The sequence below is a fragment of the Lagenorhynchus albirostris genome, chromosome 10 (assembly GCF_949774975.1).
Source record: "Lagenorhynchus albirostris chromosome 10, mLagAlb1.1, whole genome shotgun sequence".
Taxonomy (NCBI): Eukaryota; Metazoa; Chordata; class Mammalia; order Artiodactyla; family Delphinidae; genus Lagenorhynchus; species Lagenorhynchus albirostris.
Window position 1 is genome coordinate 62,019,861 of NC_083104.1, and position 24,747 is coordinate 62,044,607.

Sequence of the window (24,747 nt, forward strand, 5' to 3'; positions counted from 1 at the left end):
TTCAGAGCCTTCATGTCATTCAAAGAAGTCTCTTTGAAAAAGAGCATTATTTGAAATTGGCAATTAAAAGAGGCTGCAGCTTTCTGTGTAACTGTGTTAAAGTAACTGTGTTAAAGTAACTGTGTTAAAATCATCAGGGTTATTGTTAGTAGTGGAGGATAGGAGTAGAGAACCAGGAGTTTGGCATATAGAGAGTATTCCCATGCAGACACAGTGAGAGTTAACATGGTAAAGTCAGTACAATTTTAAAAAGATTTTTAACAAGATCTCTCGCTCTCTTTCTCTCTCTGTCTCTTTCTCTCTCTGTCTCTGTCTCTGTCTCTCTCTGTCTCTCTCTCTCTCTCTCTCTCTCTCTCTCTCTGTCTCTCTCTCTCTCTCTCTCTCTCTCTCTCTCTCACACACACACACACACATGTATATACACACACATAAAATGCATTTTATTCAAAGAAAAGCTGTTCAAATTAATGTCACAGGATACTAATGTCATTAAATCTTACTAAGTAAAAGCTATTTTTTGGAAGAAACTAATTTTGACTCAAATTTAAACAAAGAAATATTCTTTGTGTTGGAATGGGAGGGTGCAGAGAGGAAATTCTTAATAAAAATTGGGAATATCAGGAGAGAGATAACCCTAGTCTAATAAAGGCACTGACAAACACATAAATATCACTTAGCTGGGCAGGATATGGCTGCAAAGTAATAGTGATGAAAGTGACACACTATGACACAATTATTATTATATATATAATGAACTAATTCAGTATAACATATTGAAATAATCTTGAGGTGGTAAGTGCTATTAGAGATTTGGATAAGAACATTCGATTTAAAAAACCCTAAAATGCTTTGCTTCATGTCTTTCATTAAACGAGTGAAGATACCTGTGGTGTACAATGACTTGTTCAATCCATAACTAGTTAGCTATCAAGCCTCTAGTCCAGTGCTACTTTTATAACACCCATCAAATCCCAGAAGCCCCCATCATTAGTCCACCTTCCCTTTTGTGGCAATGGGCCACCTGGTAGTAAATGTTTCTCTGTATTACTAAGAATTCTGAGGCTGTAACAGACACACCTAGGAACAGTGACTCAGGGAGCAACCAAGATCTGAACTCAGGAGATGCAGGACAGAGCACCTCAGGAATCACTTCTGCCCTAATTCTCACTAGACTTTTGCTTATGTATCTTCTCGACTCCATATTTCACAAGAGTAAGAGTCACATCTTATGGAAGATGCTAGCCTAGAATTAGGAAACAGAGAGGCCAACAGCATTCTGGTTAAACATTTACATATTCAAGACTACCAGAAATGTTTACTTTAAGGATATTTATCACTGAGCGGACAGAAGAAAAATGACTTTAGTGAAAGATGACTTTTTAAAGTAATTAGAGGGGACATTTTCATAACACAGAATAGAAGTAATTAGGAATAAATGCATATATCATCTTGGGAACACCTCTTGACAGACAGATAATTACCTGGGAAAAGTCTTGCTAGATGCTATCAGACTTTATAAAGTTGAACCAAATTTAATTATGTCAACCACACAGTGAAAAATAGAAGGAAGTTAGGAAAGAGCCAGTAAATAAAAATAAGACCATTTTAGGGCACAGGGTATTACCTGTAATTAGATTTTCCCAAAGGAAAATTGACAAATAGCCAAATACGCAAATATACAAAAGAAAAAAAAAAAAGAAATGGAAACAAAAGAAGAAAAAAAAATCTCTCTGAATAACCTGTGACAACTGACATAAATGAAATGAACAAATACAAACAAATCTATGGATTTTTGAAATACTATAAAGATTATATTCTGCTTATAAAAACAGAATGATTCAGAGATAATAAAACTAATGCATATAAATTAATGAAATTCAAAAACAAAGTATTTTCAGTGGTTATGATCAGACTTCAAATGATTGGACCTCTAAGAAAACTGCTTTTGGCTCCTTTCTAATATTTTAAGATTTTTTTTTCCATTATATGACATTTATTTTCATAAGCACCTTATCTTAATTGCAAACAGAGCAGTGAAAACGAATTTAAGTTCTTCTCTGAGATCATTTCCTGGATTCTGCTTTGCTGGTTCCTAGCTCTACTTGTTATGGCCTCATAGCTCCACAGAGTTTCGTAATGTTGATTAACAAAATAATTTCACAGAGGCAAAAAACTTTATTCTATTCACTAAAATAAACATTATTCAAATACTTTATGAAAAAAAAGATCATCCTCTTCATACATTTCATCCTGTCATGACAATTCATTGAGAGTTACCAATAAAGAGAATTTGTCCTCTGAAAATAGTTCAGAAAAAAGAAGTTTATCATAATAACTAACAGGCTTGATTCTGAAGGTTTACAAGAGCCTAACTTACCTGCTGAATAAATGATAGTCATGAAAAGCAGGCAGAATATTTAAAAGGCAACGTGTTTCAACAAGCTGGTATTTCATAATAATATTTGCTCTTCTTATTTTAACATTTTTCACAGGACCTTGTTCAGTTATGGGCTAAATAGTCTAAAATTTTGTAAAAATGTGATCAGTAACTTTTTCTTCTCTGGAGTATTGGATCCTTCAAAAATCTTTAAACTAACATAGTGACATATGAAGAAATTTCCAAAATATTCGCAAAATATACATCCCATGCATTTATAGCCCATTTAACCTCAATATTTATTGCATCTGATTAGAAACAAACACATTCTCCAATGCTTTCGGGAAAAAAAAAAGGAAAGAAAACCACTAAGTAATCTATTATGATTTATATTCAATTTCAATATACTCAACTTATAAAGTTCAAATAATTCTCTTTCTTTGAATTCAGCTTGGATATGTATATACAAGGTAATATACATACCTTGGGTATGTATAAAGGTAGAATTCTTTCTTATTTTATGCCACTTAGATTTGGTGAAAGAGAAGCAAAGCATTACATTATTGTTTTACAGTTTGGACTTTGAGTTCCTCAGCTTGTTAATTCAAGTAGGAATTCTAAGCAGACGATAACCAGGCAGAGGATATTACTTTTAGAGGCTCACTAAATAAATAGCTGCCACATTAGAAAGAAAAATACATCAGATGGTCATGACTAATGTTCAGTTTCCAGTAAGTGCTAGCCCAAGAACTCATGCTAGCTCCTGAATTTCATTTTGTGCCACAGAAATGCAATGCCCCGTAGGAGATTAGCTGTGGTGCAGGCTAATGAACTCATAACTACTAAGTTTACCATAATAACAAATATTAAGCCTCACTGATGTATTTTTCAATTTTCAGTTAACACTGTAGTTCAAAAACATATTGTCTCCCCAAGAAGAAATTCACAAATGTTCGTACTTGATATTTGTTGTTTTACCTTTACAAGGACTCATATATTTTCTTGACTTCTGTTGTTTCACAAAATACAATTGTATACTTTGTTCTCAGAGCACAGGATAGTCCAGTTTTAAAAATCCTCATGGTTCAATTCAGAAAATTGAACTGACAGTTCAATTCATTCAATGAAAGTTTGGACACCTACCGTGTACCTGATTCTATAGCTAATGTTTAACAACTGGAATAGATTAGTGCTCCCTTGATGTAACCCTGCTAAAGGAGTTAATATGGTTACAAGGTCAGGTTATTTGAGTTTAAAAGGTCCAGGGAAAAAAAAAATCACCTTACTTTTGCAAAGCCTGAGTTTGACAGTAGCCTTGGAACACTGTGTCTTCCTAATGTGAACGGGAGGTTCTTAGGTGCCTGTCTTCTAAACTACCATGTCCCTGTGGGTTTCAAGGGTCTAATATGTCTATACTTCATAAAAGCATGCTTTCCCAAGCATCTCTGTGTCTTGTTGACATGAAAGAAAGCAATGCCGTGTATGTGTGCATCGCAAGGCCCCTTTTAGGTCTAAATTTCTATACTGTATAGTATCCATAACTAAGAAATAGACACTTCATAGTTAACAATCATAACTTTTTGATCATATACTTTAAAACTCAATAAACAGCCTGGGAAATTTTGTTGTAGTTTCCAAAGCATCCATCATGGTGGTGAGTACATAGAAAACTCCCAAGAAGCTTTATTAGATTGATTAAAAGAACATTTCTACAGTTTTATCTGAGCTTTAAAATAGAATTTCTGAGATTTATAAACCAATATAAATATTTAAGAGAGAGTACAGAGGCCCTAAAATGCTAAGCACCTCAGGACTTTACTTTAGAATTTTACATTATCAAGCCTGATTTTTCACCATTTTCACACAACTTAGGAAATAAATAAGAAAATCTATGCTTTATTTAATAGGATAAACTATATCCAGAACAAGAATTAGGGCTCAGTCCTGTTAAGAACAAAGAAAAATTCACCAGATTTGCCAACCACATATTTCCTTTCAGAGATTAAGGAAAATGTAAGTGATTTAGGCTATGAATACATCAAATCATCTCTTTTCCGGTCCATACACCTCAGCCTTCATGGGTGAAGATCTCTCATGTACGTGATGAAGAGAAGGAAATCTCCACCTGTAGTAGGAACCCAACACCACTCTCTCAGATATTTACAAGGTATGGGAAGTTACAACCTTTCTACGTATCCATATATATATTTCCTGAAATAGGCATGGTCTATACATATAGAGACTCTTTCATTAACATATATGTCTGTTATACTACTCTGGTGATTTTCCACATTTCAAATTTTTCATTTATAAATAGAAATATTACCTTTCTTGCTTCTTTTATCATCTTCCGAATGGTTTCCTTAATTGTAAATAGTTGTGCTCTTGGTGGATGAAAGAGGAGGTCAATTTGGGTACCCCTTACGAGTCCAGGCATCACATATGGCCAGCCCAATTCAAGATTTGGAGCTTCCACATCAGACTCAACGGGCCAGTAAGTCCCTGAAGATGAGGTATCATCGCAGGAATTATCAGTACCATATGCTGTGCTTTGTGCCACTTTTTGAACATTTTTCAAAATATAATTAATTTCTTCCTCGGCTAGAAAGTCTGACACTCGTTCCTTGGCAAGAAATTCTTGGTATGCATCTAACCCCTGTTCAATCAGTGTGTCCACAGCTACTCGATACCATTCCTTGTAGTGAGGTTCAATGTAATTGTCTAATTTACATTCGTCATTCAAGGAGGAAAGCATTGATGAGTTCTCCATGCTTGCAAACCTTTGACAATGGCACTTTCAAATGCCCATTCGTGCAGGGATGAGAGGTATCTGGGTATTTAAAAAGAAGGAAATCAAGATCAGTTAGAATTCTGTAATCAAATGTTTCATAATCCATGTCAACTGTTATTTTTACATTTACTCATAAAAATGAGTACCAGTAGCTCAATATGACATACATTTCATATCCAAAGTGGCAATAATAATACCATAATTCACATATCTATCACAAATAAGCTAAACAGAATCCCATTCACAGACTGCTAGCTGATATTCCTTTTCCAGGTTACCTCTAACTTTAGTTTCTCATCTAAGGAAATACATCTTCCTTTTCTGATATCCAGAAAGTCCACCCTTCTTAACTTTAATCTGGGATTACACATGGTGTGATCAGTTTCTTTTTGGTTTTAAAATATTTTAAAATAGAATTAGAAGGAAACCAATGCCTGGCCAGCCATTTATATAAATCTTACTGATTATTTGTTATACATATATCCTGATGAAATATAAAAAGCACAGAACACTTGTTTTCCAGGAACTTATTAATTAGATGAAGAGGCAAAATGTACACACAAAACTGTTTGTTACCCACTTTGAACAGAGACATATATTGCTAAGGGCCAAAATGAGTACTGTCTGTAGTCAATGCTTTCAGAATAAAAGCAAGTAGAGATCAATATGGAATAAAAGAGTTACGGATAGCCTTGCACAGGAGGGGGGCTTCAGGTGAACCTGGGGCAATGAGTAAGAATATCATCAGGTGGAAAGAAGGAATATTTTCATCCCACATAAAAATGTAAAGCATAAGAAAAGCACAGAACAGGTATGCACTTGGTACATTCAGGAGTTAATTTAAAAAAAAAACAAAAAAAAAACAAAAATAAAAACCTTGGTCTGCTGGAAATTAGGATCCTTGTATTATTAGGGGTAGGAGATAAAGTTGAATAGACAAAATGGAGCCAGGTGTGGAGGGCCACTGGAGACTGTTGTGATTCAGCAAAACTTGTGTTTAAAACAATTAGTCTGGCAGTATCAGGGGAGTGGAGGAGAGACAAGTAGCTAGGAGAGTCTTTCAGAGTTCAAAGTCTCAGTGAGGACGTGACAAGAATATTCAAGTGATGGTTCAAAGCATGAACTCCTGAAATTTGATGGCTTGACAACATACAGGTGATAAAAAACTTCAGGACATCAAAGACAATTCAGATTTCTCATAGGAATTAAAATCTGCCTATCTGAGCTCATGCCCCATCCCTCATGCCCACAAAATGTTATCTGTTCCATAATTCCCTGCATGAGATACTGGACTGGACATTATCTCAATCAAATACGGGACTTTCTAGGCTTTTGAAATCAGGATCTTCATTGTGTGGATTCAAACAAAGTACAACCCTATGATGTGCTACAAGCACAAAAGGGCTTATTTGACCAAAAACATCTTTGTCAGTGGCCGTGCCCTAGTTTACAATTTTCCACTTCACTCAGACTTTTTGGTCTCAGGTTTACCAAAAATTGAATCTGATTTGGGAGGGTAACCCAGGAAGCCATTACCATTTATCAACTCCTTACCTGAAAATATGTAACAAGAGTCACTACTCATAGACAGAAGTCGTGAAGGAATGGACAATAAATAGGGTCATAAGTTCTGCTGGGGGAGAAAAGATCAGAAAAAGATCCAGCATATAGGAAGGCAGAGATGAGGAGTGAGGAAGATACAGGGTACCTTACGTTACTATTTTAGTGCAGATAAGCCTACGTCCATCCCTAGGCTCAGAGTTTTTACAGAGAAAATCTAGCAGTAATGAAAGCCTAAAGAGTAAATCTGATACAAAAATAAAAACAGAACATGTCCCTTTTGGTCTCCTAGAGGGTCCTCAGCTTGAGCCATAACTTGATCCAGGCCAAGGAGACTGAACCTGTCCCTGGGTCCCAAGACCGTCAGGCTGTGCAATGTGGCATCTGAGTTCTGGGCAATACCGTCTTCCTGCCCCACATGGTATTATGGTGGAGCTTTGGGTAACACACTCTCACTCCTCCATGGGCAGAAGGAGGAATAAATACCAAGCTGTCTGCTCATGTGAGAGATACGGTATGAAGAAGTAAAATTTGTTTCTTTTATTACCTAATTACATTTAACTTAATCTATTGACATGCACCAGGAAGCCAATGAGGAAACTTTCATAAATGTCTCAATCTTGTATAAGGTGCCATCTTCTTTCGAATGACATTTTATTTGAGTCCAGTGGTTCTCAACAGGGGAGATTTGACCCCACGCCCATCCCAAACAAGAACAATGTCTGGAGATGTTTTTAATTATAAGGATTTGTGGGGAGGGTGCTACTGGCATTCAGTGTGTAGGGGCCAGGGATGCACAGGACAGCCACCCACAGTAAGGAATTCTCTGGTCCAAAATGTCAACAGTGCCAAGGCTGAGAACTCTTCATCAAGTTGCGCACTTCCTACGCATGATATCATACTACTAATTGATGACGTTTTGGTGTTCATTACAGTTCTCTTTGGCACATAACACTCATTTTTAACAAAGAAATAAGGTTTTTATTTGCTTGAGAAGATCAATCCATTTGATGAAAGTATAGTTCCCTAAGGTTTAGTGAGGTGTGGTTCTCACTTGATAATTCCAGTCCATGAAGGGACAAATATCCAGGGATGACATGAAAATCACACAGATTATCTGTAATTGTTAAAAACAGTAGGTAACTTCTGATTGTTCATAACAATCCCAAGTTTTTTGAGCACTCATTTTTAAACTTTTAAAATTTAACTTTTGAATTCCTATAACTTATGATGTTAACTGCCTATGACTTATCTGGAAATTAAAATGCAAAAAGTGCTTTAAAAAACTATATTCATTTCTTAGCTTTACCTACGCATATATATACACTCTACAACTATAAAAAATTTATTGTTGAACTATGTGTAAGCTGAGATATCATAAAGATCGGAGGGATTAGGAAAGTAAAATAAAACTAGGAGGATAAAGTGGAAAGTTAATTATGAAGGAAAAAACAATTGAAAATGAGAAAAAGCAAAACACTACAGGACTAATCACATAGCAAAGCCAGAAATGATGCAGAAAAACACACCAAAGGAAAAATACAACAGCCATAAGCACTGAAGCTGACATATGATTTATAAGGGTTAAGAAATAAATACACTTGATTTGTCCTGCTGGAGAGAGGCTATCTTTCAATGTCTAGAGATATCCATTTATTGCAAGAGGTGTTTACAAGGGATACTTACAAAGGAGCCATCTACAAACAAATTTTAATGGAGGAGAGCAAGGTAATGGCACCTACATAAACAGCTACTGCAATAAAATAGCAACAGTATTTAGTTATAGACTTAATATAATACTTTCAAAAGTTCAATTATTAAATATTGGAAGGGCTATAATTGAGGATAAAATGAATTGGGTGTACCTTTAAACATACAAAAAGCATTATTTAATTCATAACCATTAAAAACTCCTAGAAAGTATATTCTTTCAACATACAGGATAGAGTTAATAAGTAGAGAAAAATAAAATCTTGCCATGATATGAAAGCTGAGCAGAGTGCTAGGCTCGGCTGCTATTTAAGTGACTCAGTCCAGAAAAAGAGCCTTGGAAAATACATGATTCAAATCCAGGCCCCAAACCACTACACACTGCATTTGATATCAAACCTTTAGTGTGACTTGAGGGAAGTATAAATTCCAAATGTTAAATCTGTAAACACAAAAGCTATAAACAAGGTATAAAAGAATAGATTTCAGTGCATGGGCCACTCTGAAAAACAGTTTGGCAGGTTCATTTATAAAACTGCATATAAATACACAACTAACACACGAGGCAAAAATTGCACGCCTGGGGTTGATCCCTGAGAAATGAAAACTTATCTTCACACAAAAACTTGTATATGGGGCTTCCCTGGTGGCGCAGTGGTTGAGAGTCCGCCTGCCCATGCAGGGGACACGGGTTCGTGCCCCGGTCCGGAAGGGTCCCGCGTGCCGCAGAGCAGCTGGGCCCGTGGCCCATGGCCGCTGGGCCTGCGCGTCCGGAGCCTGTGCTCCGCAACGGGAGAGGCCGCGGCGGTGAGAGGCCTGCGTACCGCAAAAAAACAAACTTGTACATGAATGTTCATAGCAGCTTTATTAATAATAGCTCTAAACTGGAAACAGCTCAAATGTCCTTTGCAGGTGAATATTATACAAACCGTGGTAACCTCAGACCACGGAACATTAGTCAGCTATACAATAAACTAACTTCTGATGCCTGCAGCAACCTGGATGAACCTCACGAGGATTACGCTGGGTGAAAAAAGCCAACTCCCAAAGATTCCACACTGCATGATTTCATTTATAAAATAGTCTTGAAATGACAAAGTTATAAAAATGATCAGATTAGCGAATGCCAGGGGATAAAGAAGGGGTCGGTGTGGCTATAAAAGGGCAACAAGGGGCATTTTTGTGGTGATGGAAACTTTCTGGATCTTGACAATATCCACGTCAATATACTGGGTGTGATACAGAATGACTGTTTTTGCAAGATGTAACCACTGAGGGAAACTGGGTAAAAGATAACAACGAATTCCTCTGTATTATTTCTCTCAACTTCATGTGAATCTACAATTGCCTCAAAACAAATTATACTGATGAGCAATTTCATCTGCCTTGAATAGAAAGCAAAAACAAAAACAACACACAGCTGGGAGGGTGAGAGCTTGTGTGTAGGCTCACACCACCAGGTTCAAAGCCTGCTTCCCAAATTACAGTAAGTCCCCTACATAACAAACCTTCAAGTTGTGTCGAAGATGCAAACGTGGGTTCCATCAACGTCAGGCGTGAGTGAAATTGCAGCTTGCCCTCTGATTGTGTTAGCTGGGTACATAGGCTAACTTTGTTGGACTTAACGAACAAACTGGACTGAGGAATACACTCTCGGAACAGAACTCGTTCATATGTAGAGGACTTACTGTATTGCGAAGCTCTTGGACAAGTGACCTATGTCCACAAGCCTCAGTCTGTGTTTGTTACCGAATGCAAGTTCATGTTCCTGACCCCCAGTGAGGCCAATCAAACTGAAACATCAGAGTTTGGAGCAGGGAAAGGCTTACTGCAGGGCCCAGCAAGGAGAACTGGTGGCTTGGGTGGCTCACACTCAAAAACCCCGAGCTCCCCACAGGGTTCTAGCAAAGCATTTGTAAAGGCCAGGTGAGGGAGGAACATCTCAGGGAATGTGGTCATCTGAGGCACAGTTCTCTGATTGGTTGATGGTGAGGTACCAAGGTGGTGTCACAAGGGTTAACAATGTCAATCCTTAGGCTCCAATAGGTCTAGGGACTATGTGGTCATGGTCATCAAGTAGTTAATTTCTTCTATTTGGTGGTGGTTTTTAACATCTGAAAATCTCAGGAAATATGAGATGCTATTATTGGGGGGTACTTCAGAGAGGAGCTAAAGCAGAAGATAATGGGGCAGGGGTCTGTCCCAAGAAGGCCCCATAGGGTCCTACTCAGTTACATGTTAGTGGCATTAGGTCATTCTAAGGAATAAATGAGGTAATACCCTTAAAATATTTAGCTTTTATCATAATTATTATTATACTACTATTCGTATTTTACGTTTTAACAATCTGTTAGAGTATAAACACTATAAAGATACAAAAATCGTTTGTTCACAAGAGTCTTTTAGGATTCAAAAAAAGGTAGTGTTTTCTGTCATCCCATTAACAATGTTATGCACTGTTTTGTCAACTGCAGTATTAAGCAAACAGCCAAACCTAGTCTCCATTTGTTTATGGTTTCTGATCTAAGAAAACTCATTGAAAGACTTCTGAAATAAGAAGAGGTCAGTGGAAAAATGCTCCAAGGAGAAATTACAAGCTTCTTAAATGACAGATAGTCTGAGGTTATGATTATTTCATGTGCAAGCAGCTGGCCCCAAATCAGGACTTTGACTGAAAAATACCAAACAGATCAGAGTTGCCAGTGTCTTTGAGGTCCTTTTCCCAACTTCCATCTTAGGCTGTTCCTATTCAACTATTGAATGCTGTTATGAATTCAATTGTGTCCTCCAACAAAATATGTTTAAGTCCTAACCCTCAGTACCAGTGACTGTGATCTTATTTGGAAATAGGGTCTTCTTTGTAAGATACAGGACATAGACAAATACACAGGGAGAACTCCAAATGAGGACAGAATAAGAGATTGGAATGCTAAGGATTTCTGGCAACACCAGAGTTAAGAGAAAGCCACGGGCAGATTAACCCCTAGAGCCTTCTAAGTAAAAGAGGTTCTGAGAAAATCTTGATTTCAGAGTATTAGCCTCTAGAACTGTGAGAGAATAAACTCCATTGTTTCAGGACAAAATTTGTGGTAGTTATAGCAATACAAGGAAGCTAATATAAACACACATAGGATTGTCTTTATTTGTAAACCTTAAAGAATGTAAAATAAAGGAACTTAATAAAAAATTAATTTACCCTCCACAAGTAATTTCAAGTGTTTTTCTAGTTTATGTGGTATTATAAAACCAGTTCTCTGACATAACTTCAATGTTAGGCAAATTTCACTAAGGGACATTTTACAGTCTTTTAAATATTGAGGAAAAAATGCCTCATATCACTCTTTTTTTGGGGGGTGAGAACTGACTCTATGATGTGTATCAAAATGTCTACTTACAGGGCTTCCCTGGTGGCGCAGTGGTTGAAAGTCCGCCTGCCGATGCAGCGGACACGGGTTCGTGCCCCGGTCCGGGAAGATCCCACATGCAGCGGAGCAGCTGGGCCCGTGAGCCATGGCCACTGAGCCTGCGCGTCCGGAGCCTGTGCTCCGCAACGGGAGAGGCCACAACAGTGAGAGGCCCGCGTACCACCAAAAAAAAAAAAAAATATATATATATATATATATATATATATATATATGTCTACTTATAGAAGATGAGAACATGTTTTATAAAGGATTGTTTCAGAACATCCCTGTCTTATAAAATCATAATCTATGGTGGACCACTGTTCAAATTCATATATCTCTTCTTCATTCAAATTTGTACCTGCCAAGATAAGTTTGACTTTGATTATCAGAAATTTAAGATGACAATTAAAACATTAAAGAAGTTACTGTTAAATTAAAAATTCACTATAATACTGAAGCTGCCAAGGACAATCTGATATCTAATTTTGGCATCCAAATGTATTAGGAGATTCTAAGCTGGCTTCATAATAACACTTAAAACAAAATGGTCCAGTATCCAAGAGCACAGGTCACAGGCTTCCACAGAGCAGGCCAAGGAATACATGCCTGCGTGGCACACGCAATCAGAGTGTGGGTGTAGATGTCTCCATACGTGAGTCACCTACAGAATCACCCATCTTATCAAACTCATGAAAAGCACAAAACTAAGCAGCTCCAACTCATTTTATAAATCCCAAATGAAAATTCCATTTGCTCAATATCTAATCATTTATTAGTTTCCTTAATCTCTTTTAATTGGGAATAGAATGATGATCACTTTCACATCAAAATAATTGCAGGGTTTGTTTATATTGGCTGCTCTTCAATATATTTGCACCCCCAGTCTAAACTATAGTTCAAATGTAAGAAAATAAAGGCCACCAATTTATGTTAATGACATTAAAACATAATCCTTCACTACCATTTGGAAGGATTTATTGAGTAATTCCTGTAAAGAAATTTGTGGGAAAAAGAATAAACACTTTACTGAGAGAACATATACTTAATAGTCAAACTGCAGAGGATTACTCTATGCATGGCTTAAAATGCAAGAGAAATTAGAGTAAAATTACTTTTTGACCAATATCTAACCTGTTCCTGAACTGTGTTTTATTATGATATTAGTACACCAGAAGCTCCAATGGATGAAACAAGGTCATCCTGATGGGTTGTAACTTGTGCCAAAATGATCCATCTCCACCTGATCCTGATAAATGTGTGTAACAACCATTTGGACCAATAAATAAAAAAACATTGATACAGTTTACGGAATTGAACAATAGCATATATATTAGATGCCAGAATCAATATTCAAAATGAATTCAAAATGATCTTAAGTAGTGAAATATAAATTTATTTAAATTTAATAAATCAACTGGATAGGATTAAACTCAATAAAATAAATTTTAAAGTTTGAATTTACATTTAAAACTAGCTATACAAGTATAGGATGGAGGAGGGTTTGGGAGCAGATTATGTCATAAAGAATAGTTGAATAATCGGAATGTTTAGTCCAAAGAGAACACAAAGATAGGGCATATTAGGGTAGTCTTTAGTTACAAGAAATGGTGAAGCAGAATTATTTTAAAGGCAAATGACAAATCACAAGTTGGCTCAGTGACCCAGAGTGGGAAAGATGGCCCAGGATTTGACTTCTGCTCTGCCACATACTGGTTGTTAAGACCTAGGTCTTCATTATTTCAGGGCTCCAAACCTCGTGTTCCTCACCAGGAAAATGGGTAAAATAACAGTACTGATAGCAAAGGGTTTCTATAAAGACTAAATGAGATTAAAGCTTTACTCTATATCAGCCATAAAAACTGCTAAAAATGGTGAGGTAGTCATATAGGAAGGAGTTTTATTTAGTAATAAGGCTCTATTTTTCTTTCTTACTGAGAATCCTCTCTCTGTATGTAATCACACAGAGGACATATTTTTGGATAGAGTCCTATTATGTGTCACAAATTGGCTTCCTGGGGGACCCTTTGCTTTAAAATTTTAACATGATGTTTATTTGGCCTTCTGAAGAGACCTGGGATACCCACAAACTCACGAACTTTGTTTGGAAGCAAGGAAGTGGTGAGCAAAGCGTTTCTTAGGTGTAACAAAGACCTGCCTACTATGCCCTGTCCTGGATTCTCCAGAGTCAGCCTTCACAGTTTAGCTTCATTCTTTTGAAGTTAAATAAACAACATTATACACAAATGCAAAACAAATGAACAAAAATACCCAAGAAAGTCAGAAGGTGTCTCTAGTAGTTTTAATAGCAGGCAAAAATGCTTCTGTTATGATGCTATATGGACAAGAAGCAGGCTACCAAACTACAAAAGAGCAAAATTATAACTAAAGAAAATTCATCCAAAACCAAAAGGAAACACACACATAAAAATGAGAGTGCTTGTCTTAGAGTGGTGGTTCTATGAGTGATGTTTTAAAACTTCTTTACACATTTCTGTATTTGCCAGATGTGTATCAATGAATATGTATTGTTGGCACTGGGGGAAAAGAAAGTTGATAAAAGAAGTATCCCAACAGTTATTTTTGACTTTAGAATGTCCTCCTCTTTTTTTCAGTCATGTGCTAAGTTGACTGTAATAGGTAATTTAAAACTCTGCATATAATAATTATTAGACTCTGCAGTCTAATAATTATTACAAAGCAACACATGAAAAACTACAAAATGTCCAGAAAATAAAGCTATGGTCACAGGGACCACAAAGAAAAAAATAAAATTAAAATAACTCCATGTGGTTAACGAGGTCTTACTAAGTAGCTCAGAGATGCACAGTGTCATCCCCAACTCTCAGGGGTCAGGACCAGAACCAGGGCAAGGAGTGCCACAGCACTCGTGGCACCTGTTATCACATCTGATGCATCAATTAAAGGCCTTATTCACTATACCTCCTTCTCTAGACTAGGAGCTCTGGGATAGAGGAGACTCTCTGTTTAGCACACTCATTAATGCTCAGGATGGACATAATTGTTAAATAATAAGCTAATCACATACTGCCTTAATAACTCAAAGTAAGAGAATGAGAGTTGATTAAAGTATGATAGGTCAAAAATTGCCAAAATATAAATTTTTTTATAAAGCAATAATACCCATGCAGAACTTTTAAAGATAGAAGCAACTACTTGTTTATATTAACTAGAGGTTAATTTTTTGACAATACAAAATATTACCCATTTGTAAAGCACTTCTAAGAAAATAATTAGAAACCCAGTGACTGCTGTAAGTCATTAGATAAATCCAGATATCTCTATCAAAAAACACAAACACTTATTTCAAATGAGCACTTTGTCAGGAGAATGGAGATGTTATCAAGTGTCACTTGGGGATTCTAACAAAAATTTGTATTTGGAAATGTTTAATTATGTTGAAGTCATTCTGAAAACGGTTTCTGTGCATTTAACATTTTTACTAGAGTATAATTGCTTTACAATGGTGTGTTAGTTTCTGCTGTATAACAAAGTGAATCATCTATATATATACATATATCCCCATGTCCCCTCCCTCTTGTGTCTCATTCCCACCCTCCCTATGCCACCCCTCTAGGTGGTCACAAAGCACCGAGCTGATCTCCCTGTGCTATGCAGCTGCTTCCCACTAGCTATCTATTTTACACTTGGTAGTGTGTATATGTCAATGTGACTCTCCCACTTCGTCCCAGCTTACCCTTTCCCCTCCCCGTGTCCTCAAGTCCGTTCTCTATATCTGTGTCTTTATTCCATTCCTGCCCACAGGTTCATCAGAACCATTTCTTTTTTTTTTTTAGATTCTATATATATGTGTTAGCATACACTATTTGTTTTCCTCTTTCTGACTTACTTCACTCTATATGACAGACTCTAGGCCCATCGACCTCACTACAAATAACTGAATTTTGTTTCTTTTTATGGCTGAGTAATATTCCATTGTATATATGTGCCACATCTTCTTGATCCATTCATCAGTCGATGGACACTTAGGTTGCTTCCATGTCCTGGCTATTGTAAATAGTGCTGCAGTGAACATTGTGGTACATGTCTCTTTTTGAACTATGGTTTTCTCAGGGTATATGCCCAGTAGTCGGATTGCTGGGTCATATGGTAGTTCTAGTTTTAGTTTTTTAAAGAACCTCCATACTGTTCTCCATAGTGGCTGTATCAATTTACATTCCCACCAACAGTGCAAGAGGGTTCCCTTTTCTCCACACCCTCTCCAACATTTATTCTTTGTAGATATTTTTTATACACCTGTTCCATTAGGAAGGAAAAGAACAAATTTTCAAATGCATAAGATGCTAGAAATGTATTGGATTTTTCTTTTGTTGTTTTGTTTTGTTTTTTGCAGAACACGGGTCTCTCACTGTTGTGGCCTTTCCCGTTGCGGAGCACAGGCTCTGGACGTGCAGGCTCAGCGGCCATGGCTCACAGGCTCAGCCGCTCCGCGGCATGTGGGATCTTCCCGGACAAGGGCACGAACCCCTGTCTCCTGCATCGGCAGGCAGACTCTCAACCACTGCGCCACCAGGGAAGCTCTCTTTGTAGATTTTTTGATATGGCCATTCTGACCAGTGTGAGGTGATAGATCATTGTAGTTTTGATTTGCATTTCTCTAATGCTTAGTGATGTTGAGCATCCTTTCATGTGTTTATTGGCAATCTGTTATCTTCTTTGGAGAAATGTCTATTTAGGTCTTCTGCCCATTTTTGGATTGGGTTTCTGTTTTCTTGATATTGAGCTTCATGAGCTGCTTGTATATTTTGGAGATTAATCCTTTGTCAGTTGCTTTGTTTGCAAATATTTTCTCCCATTCTGAGGGTTGTCTTTTCGGCTTGTTTACGGTTTCCTTTGCTGTGCAAAAGCTTTGAAGTTTCATTAAGTCCCATTTGTTTATTTTTGTTTTCATTTCCATTTGTCTGGGAGGTGGGTCAAAAAGGATCTTGCTGTGATATGTCAAAGAGTGTTCTTCCTATGTTTTCCTTTAAGAGTTTTATAGTGTCTGGCCTTACAGTTAGGGCTTTAATCCATTTCGAGTTTATTTTTGTGTATGGTGTTAGGGAGTGTTCTAATTTCATTCTTTTACATGTAGCAGTCCAGTTTTCCCAGCACCACTTATTGAAGAGGCTGTCTTTTCTCCATTGTATATTCTTGCTTCCTTTATCAAAGATAAGGTGACCATATGTGTGTGGGTTTATCTCTGGGCTTTCTATCCTGTTCCATTGATCTATATTTCTGTTTTTGTGCCAGTATCCTATTGTCTTGACTACTGTAGCTTTGTAGTATAGTCTGAAGTCAGGGAGCCCGATTCCTCCAGCTCCATTTTTCTTTCTCAAGATTGCTTTGGCTATTCAGGATCTTTTGTGTTTCCATACAAATTGTGAAATTTTTTGTTCTAGTTCTGTGAAAAAATGCCATTGGTAGTTTGATAGGGATTGCATTGAATCTGTAGATTGCTTTGTGTAGTGTAGTCATTTTCACAATGTTGATTCTTCCAATCCCAGAACATGGTATATCTCTCCATCTGTTTATATCATCTTTAATTTTAAAGTCCTGTGTTTTTCAATGGAAATAGTGATAAAAATTAGCTGTAAAGCATGACTCATTTCACCTCTGTTATTAATGTCAGTTATATTATTAAATGGATTTATTTCAGCAGGAAGGAATGATTCATTCTCTGTTTAAATGAATTATGATTACAGACGTTTGGTATATCATTAAGGTGAAACTGGCATCGACGATATATTCCAGAGCAGCCTGGAGAAGTTTAAAAGTCCACATTTTTTTTTTAACAGCGTGATAAAACACAGCAGTGTGAGGCTTCTGTTTGTCCAATAAATTATCCTGTTACAAAGCCAGATTATGGTTTCGAGCAGTATGTAAATCTCTCCATTCTAAAGGTACGTAAAACTTGTGCGAGTCACTTGGTGGCTGTCTGGGTTATCAGACCAACTGGGGTGTCACAGGGCTTGTGCTCAAGTGACCCTTATTTTACTTAATAACGACCCCAAAGCAAGAGGAGTGAAGATGGCAATTCGGAAACGCCAGAGAGAGGATGTAAAATGCTTCCTTTGAGTGAAAAGGCGAAAGCTCTGTACTTTTCATCAGGAAAGAAAAAAAGGTGTGTGCTGAGGCTGCTGAGATCCACGGGCTTAGTAGTACAAGATGAGCACTTTCTTCTAGATACCTTGAAATACTTATGAGAATGCGTCCACTTTAGGAAGAAGCTAGAGCCATGTGGCTGACAGGGTCTTGGTGCTCCACCTGGGTGTCAGGCCTGAGCCTCTGAGGTGGGAGAGCCGAGTTCAGGACACTGGTCCAGCAGAGATCTCCCGGCCCCACGTAATATCAAACGGCCAAAGCTCTCTCAGAGATCTCCGTCTCAACACTAAGACCCAGCTCCGCTCAAAGACCAGCAAGCTACAGTGCTACACACCCTATGCCAAACAACTGGCAAGACAGGAACACAGCCCCATCCAATAGCAGAGAGGCTGCCTAAAATCATAATAAGCTCACAGACACCCCAAAACACACCACCGGATGTGCTTAGCTAGCTATATCACAGTTGAAATAAAGTGATCCTCTTTTATTTTCTCCCAGAAATTCCCCCTAAAAACATGTGATTGGAAAACTAGCCCATAAGCTTCTTCATTGGCTCCTCTCACTTGTTTATAAAACAATTGCACACGTAGAAATTAGTTAATCAGGTCTAAATAAAGAAACACATTTTTTAAATGTGTAAAATGCTGCTGGATTTGTATAATGGATTCTAGGTCTTGTGGATTTCAGGGAAACAGTAACCTGAGTTCCCTGTGATCTCTCTTCGTAACTGTGCTTTAATCTCTCTGACCGCGGTTCTAACCTGGAAAACTGTAATGACAAGCAATCCCTACAACAATGTACATTTTCAAGTGGAAAGACCCTGGCACTGTTCTGAAGGTGTGTTATCACTGGTTACATTATCAAAAGCTATCTTCTCTGTGCTTCAGTTGTAACTATCCTCTGTACAAATCAAGAAAGTCATTCACATGTATGTATACATGTGAATACATGTATACAAAATAAACAACTATTGAGGGTCTCCCCCAGATAATGGTATTACTATGCTGTGATATTAAAATCAAAAGTAACAATTTGTTTCTTTAACTCAAATCATTAATGATTTTATCAAGTCACTTACTGTGCACACACCTACTAAGGATGATCTAGGGCTCCTGTCCCAAATTTCTGGGGAATCATATTTGGGATCCAATGGCCTTGAATAGATTTTATGCTCTTTTTCCCTTTAGGTTTCTTGTCCTAACTCTTCTACATACAAGATGCAACCTGATAACTGGGAGTAAGTCTACTCTATAAACAAAACACGGGATTTAATATAGTTTGAAGACACTGTCTTAATAACAGCGCTCTGAATTAAGGCTTTGAGGATGTACCAGATGTGACTGATTTCTCAGGGAATACCTTTAGATGCAAGTGTACAAGAACTGGCCAATTGCACAAACAAATGCTTTTGTAATAAAGCAATTTTCATGTTACTCTCTATGTTTAGAGGCTGATGTTTTTTGCCTCACATTAACAGACACAGAAATTGTAGACATAGGCTATCATTTCAATTTTCTTTAGTATCATTTTTCTATTGAGATTTTTTTTAAAAGAAAGATTCAATTATATGTTTAAGTGGTCCCTTACTTAGTCCTTTTGACCTGTGACTTTTTCTGCATTAGACACTGACACTCAAAGTAACTTTTCTGTGATAAATCCAGTCTTTAATCCATCAACTAAGAAACATTTCAATTTACTGCCCAGTAAGGCTGTCAGCATGTCAATATGCAGTTTCAAAACATCGTTACCCTCTTTTTACTGTCTTATTTGCACTCTTATTTGAATATTTTATTCCAACTTGAACTTATAAGTTTTTGAAAAATAGATAAATGAAAGTCTCCGTGGTAGTGATAAAATGCTTATCTGATAAATGGAATATAATCAAGGCAAAGATGGAAATGATTGGATATGACAAATGAGGCAAATCTTTAGTTTTAAACAGATGATCATTATACACATGTTCCATTAGGAAGGAAAATAAATTTTCAAATGCATAAGATGCTAGAAATGTATTTTTTTGTTGTTGTTGTTTTGTTTTGTTTTTTGCAGTACGCGCGCCTCTCACTATTGTGGCCTCTCCCGTTGCAGAGCACAGGCTCCGGACGCGCAGGCTCAGCGGCCATAGATCACGGGCCCAGCCGCTCCGCGGCATGTGGGATCTTCCCGGACCGGGGCATGAACCCGTGTCCCCTGCATCGGCAGGCGGACTCCCAACCACTGCGTCACCAAGGAAGCCCTAGAAATGTATTGTTAAATATTGTATTTAACATTAAAGTGTAACTGGCAATATTATTTATAGTTTGGCTATCAGAGAATAAAACTTCTCTTGTAATGTGTTTTTTTAATACAATTTGATTTTACAGATTTTTAGAAACATATAATGTACCAAAGTAGAGACCTGTACTGATGGAGATGACAGATGGAAATGAAGAAAGATAAATAAATAAATAGGGGAACAAATGGAGAAACAGACAAACAGAAGTAGGGAATGGGAGGGCTGGACAGAGAAAAGATGAAAGGTGAGGTAGCAAAAGAAGACGAGAGAAAGGATGAGATGGTGGAGCAAAGAAAGAAAGAGAAGACTGAGGAAAAGAAAGAAAAGGAAGAGAAGGAACGAGAAGGGACAAAGAGAGGCCAAAAAGGTTAAATGGACAGTAAGACTGGAAAGCAAAGGAACGGTTGAGACTGCAAAAAAACCCTGAAATCATTGGGAAACACCGTCAACAGTTCCTTACTCTAAAAACACCTTACCTTTTTTTCACTTTTCTCAAACCAATAATTCAGGAGTTACGTTTATTTGAGAAAAATACATTTTTTAAAAAACATCAGGAAACAGCTATTGAATGAGTCAGATGATACTGAGTATTTGGAGCAACACACTGTTTAGAAGTGAAGCCATCATTGCTTCTGCATGTATATAAAAGACAGCCCAGACAGACATCCCATGGTGAGCGACGCTATTACAGCCATTGAGGTGGAAGATGCCGCTTTTTAGTACTCTGAAAACTGCCTTTTCTTCCCCAAGTGAGTAATGCTTATACAATCTGAGAAGCAACGTGATAATAAACAGAGAACTAAAACCCTTTGAAATGAAAGTTGGACAATAGAAGTGGAAATAATGAGACTCCAGTGATACCTTGGGGAGACCTTAGTTAACACTATTTTATGGTACCGTCAATTAAAAGCAATCACAGAGAATTTCAGAGCACAATGGGATACACCAGTGATCATGTATCCAAGCCCTTTCGCACCAGTGAAAAACTTGAGAGGTTGAGAGAATTTAAATACGCCGTCCAAAATCACCACTAACTCAGGTCTACTAATGTTCAATTTCACAAATGATTAATGAACATATACAATATCTGCTGAGATCTTCACAGTATGAAGGAAATACTGAGTAAAGGGACCTGATCATTAATATCTGTTTGTACTTATTAGGTTCCTAACTGTGAGCTTCCTGAGATCCAAGAACAGGATCTTGTTACCCTTACATTCCTGGAGCAGAACATATTGCTTGGTGCATAACTGTCAATATATATATGTTGAATGAATAGATAGGGCACAAGAGCACAAAGTTATAACCTTTACACATCATGACTGCACAGCTTTTGTATAAACTCTTTAAAATAGGCCACTGCCTACTGGCTGTCATTTATATACGTGCACATGGAGGTTACACCAGACCCTATGCCAGCACGCAAGAGGCTGACCACTACCACCACCATACCTTCCCCAAGGATGAGCAGAGTCTACAAATTATTTGACACATAGCTCAAAGGATAAATGGCACGTGCCTCTAGGGGGCATCTGGGCTCACTCCAAAGGACAGTGTGAAAATAAAACAATATACAAACTGGGTAGTAATTAGATATCCCCCGAGGAAAAGTTCCGCATAGAAGCCATGATCATGTGACTCAAGCACTTTGCAATGTAGATGTGTCCAACGGGTGAATATTCCTTATATTGGTATCATCTCTCCAACCCAGGCTCATCTTCCTCATAGCATCACAGCTGCTCAAAACATCTTTTGCCTCCCTGATCCCCCACCCCTACCTCCTACGCATGCTAGCATCCTGACTCCTTAAAAACCCTCCTTCCCAAATGGAAGCCAACTTACTCCCATTCAAGTTCACCTCCACACATACCCTTTCTACTGGAGCTCACCATCCCCACCCTCCCGTCCTGTGTCAGCTGCCCACAGTACTCATCTCCCATGATTGGCAATGCCAACCCCCGTGGGTTCCCGACTCTACCTTGTGGGCTGGGATAGGTACCGCAAACAGTGTCAAAGCCCACTGGCCCACCTCAGGAGGAAGGAAGAGTCATCTGAAGGCTCCAGAAAATTTTCTCAGAGAAATTGGTAGTTGGTGGATTTAATTCTTGATGGAGCTTAGGTGCTATTTGTATAAAATTTAACCCATGAAACCCCTAAAATCCATCATTTAGAATTCTGTTTCCAGGGTTCTGGGGGTTGCGGAGTGTATTCTGATTTTCAAATGATAAATTCACCAACAAAGTTCTAAAATACACTTCACTTCCAGATTAGATATAATTAAGTGATCAAAAGGACATTTTTAACACTGTGTTTAACAGACGCTGTGAAATTGTGAAACATCCCTGGGACACACATACTCGGCAAGTTACAGAGGGAGACACATGAACTTACCTAACTAGCTAAACAAGGGCAACTTGTAACTTTACAAATAATTAGTTAAATTAAGCTAAGAGTGGGGCCTTTTCAAAAGGTCTCCTCCAACCAGATTTACATTACAGAAGAGGCCTGATTTACTGGAATCATAATTTCACTGCAAGATTCACAGGGCCCTGTTACATCTTGGAAACTCACAGGTGTATAATGTAATGGAACCGGAAGCAAGGAGGTGAGTTGTTTCTGGTCAGTAAGTCATGGCCAAGGAAAGCTCCACCATAAACTGTAAGGGGTCTGCTAGCAGGAGGGGATGTACTAGAAAGAATAACCATCCCCCAAAAGTTTAGTCAGTTACAGTTAAAGTAACAATCTCCAGAGAGTGACCACAAAAAACATCACTGAGCAAGAGGTGTGGTTTGTCTCCATGTACGCAACACCTTTCAGCAGTTGTTCAATGGGTGATGCTTCCCACATTACATTCTGAGCATCTGGGGTCTAAAACGTGCCAGCTTGAAAGGCAGGATCCACCCAGCCCCTCAGGCAGGCTCTGCAGGGTGCCGCCAGCATTCTACACAGGTATGTACACGACGTGTGCCGTAAACTCAAAAGCAAGGGGTGAAATTTGGACTGGATGGAGTGGGGGCCTCTATCATGCTAGGAACTGCAGGAAGACAGGGAGAAATCAAACAAAACCAAGACCCGCTTCACCCCCACCCCATCCGGATCCATGCCACTCTTGTTCTTTTGTTATTTTGCAAAACTGAAAAGACCAGCTTCCTCTTCTGAGTCCCTTTCATCCCTGCTCCCTTTCGTATTTCTTGTCAGGACTGATTCAGCCTCAGTCATGGGTTTCCCTGGGGCTTCTGCCTGTGTTTGGGATGAGAAAGGGAAAGAGGGGAGGTGCCTGCTGGTAACCTAGCATTATGTCTATCAAGTGGGAATCTGGAAAGGAGCTGCTGGACATCAGCGTCTGGCCTTGACTGCTGGCTACTAGCACCACTCTTTCCTAGTGTCCTGGCCTCCTTAGCTCTTATCTCCACTGCTGGGGCTGAGACACTATAATTTATAAGCACATTCCTAGGGGCACAGTCTCCATGCGGTCCTGTGTTCCCAAATCTCCAGTCTCTTCCCTATAAAGCACCACTGTCTCTTCACACACCCGTGATTCCAACTACTAACATACATACATTATCTTCCTCTTCACTGCCCGCCCGCCATATAGGTAATAATTCTCCCAACACGACCCAAAAACAGACCTCAAGTCTCCATGTGACTTTCCAGGAGCAATCCCCTCTCCTTTTAAGGCCACCACCACCCTGGAGCAGTGGTTCTCAAAATCTGATAGGAACCAGAATGACCGGGCGAGCTAATCAAGGTCACAGATCCAGGCTCAGGGGAACTAAAATTTGAAAAGCACAAGTCTGGATTAATGTGAGAGCAGAAGCGGGATCGGACCCAAATAGGAGAGTGTGTCAAGGTAAACTTTTATTTTCCCTTTTGAGTGCTGTTCCCCACCCAGGGTCTAAAGGACACCCACGCCCTGTGCAGCCGCGGTCCCCACCTTTTCCCAAGCTCCCCTCCTCCATCCAGCCGCCCTCCTCCCAAGGAGGCCTCCAGGACTCTCCCCACCGCCGACCCCAGAGCCAAGAGGAAAATGATCCAAAGTACACCGCGAGCAGGGCCTGTCCCTCGGGCACCCGAACCCAGCTCGCCTGAGACTGAACTTTTCAAACTTTCCAACTCACTCTTACACACACGCTAACGAAAGAAAAGCAGATAAAAGCAAGAGACAACTCTGCACGCCGGCAACTGTCCGATCCCGCGCGCGCTGCCCAGGGAGGTTCGCGCCCTCCTCCTGGCCGGCCCCGGGGTGGCCGTGGTCCCCGCCCCTGTCGCCCCCCGCCTGCCGGGGAGAGGAGGGGAGGGGAGGGGAGCCAGGACCCCACTTACCGCCGGGAGCGTCCCAAGCCGCGCGCAGCCACGCCCGCGCCAAAGGTTTGCGTCCCAGGAAGCGGAGGTTAGGAGTCACCTGCGCGTCAGGCGCTGAGGGCAGCTCGGTCCCGCCCGGGCCGCGCCTCCCGGGCCCAGGTGCCGAGCCAGCGAGGGCGGGGTGGGGACGGGCTGCAACAGG

At 39.0% G+C, this 24,747-nt stretch overlaps 1 protein-coding gene across 1 annotated transcript in view; it reads right to left on the reverse strand.

The window, feature by feature from the left end:
• The window catches only part of FAM83B (family with sequence similarity 83 member B), an 84,840-nt gene extending 60,201 nt beyond the window's left edge, over nt 1-24,639 (reverse strand). Inside the window, exons 1-2 of the mRNA XM_060162521.1 lie at nt 24,567-24,639; nt 4,704-5,207 (exon numbers count right to left, since the gene is read on the reverse strand). Coding sequence (XP_060018504.1) covers nt 4,704-5,147 — 444 coding nt within the window. The 5' untranslated portion in view covers nt 5,148-5,207; nt 24,567-24,639. The remainder of the gene's footprint in view (nt 1-4,703; nt 5,208-24,566) is intronic.
• Between the last annotated feature and the right edge of the window lie 108 nt (nt 24,640-24,747).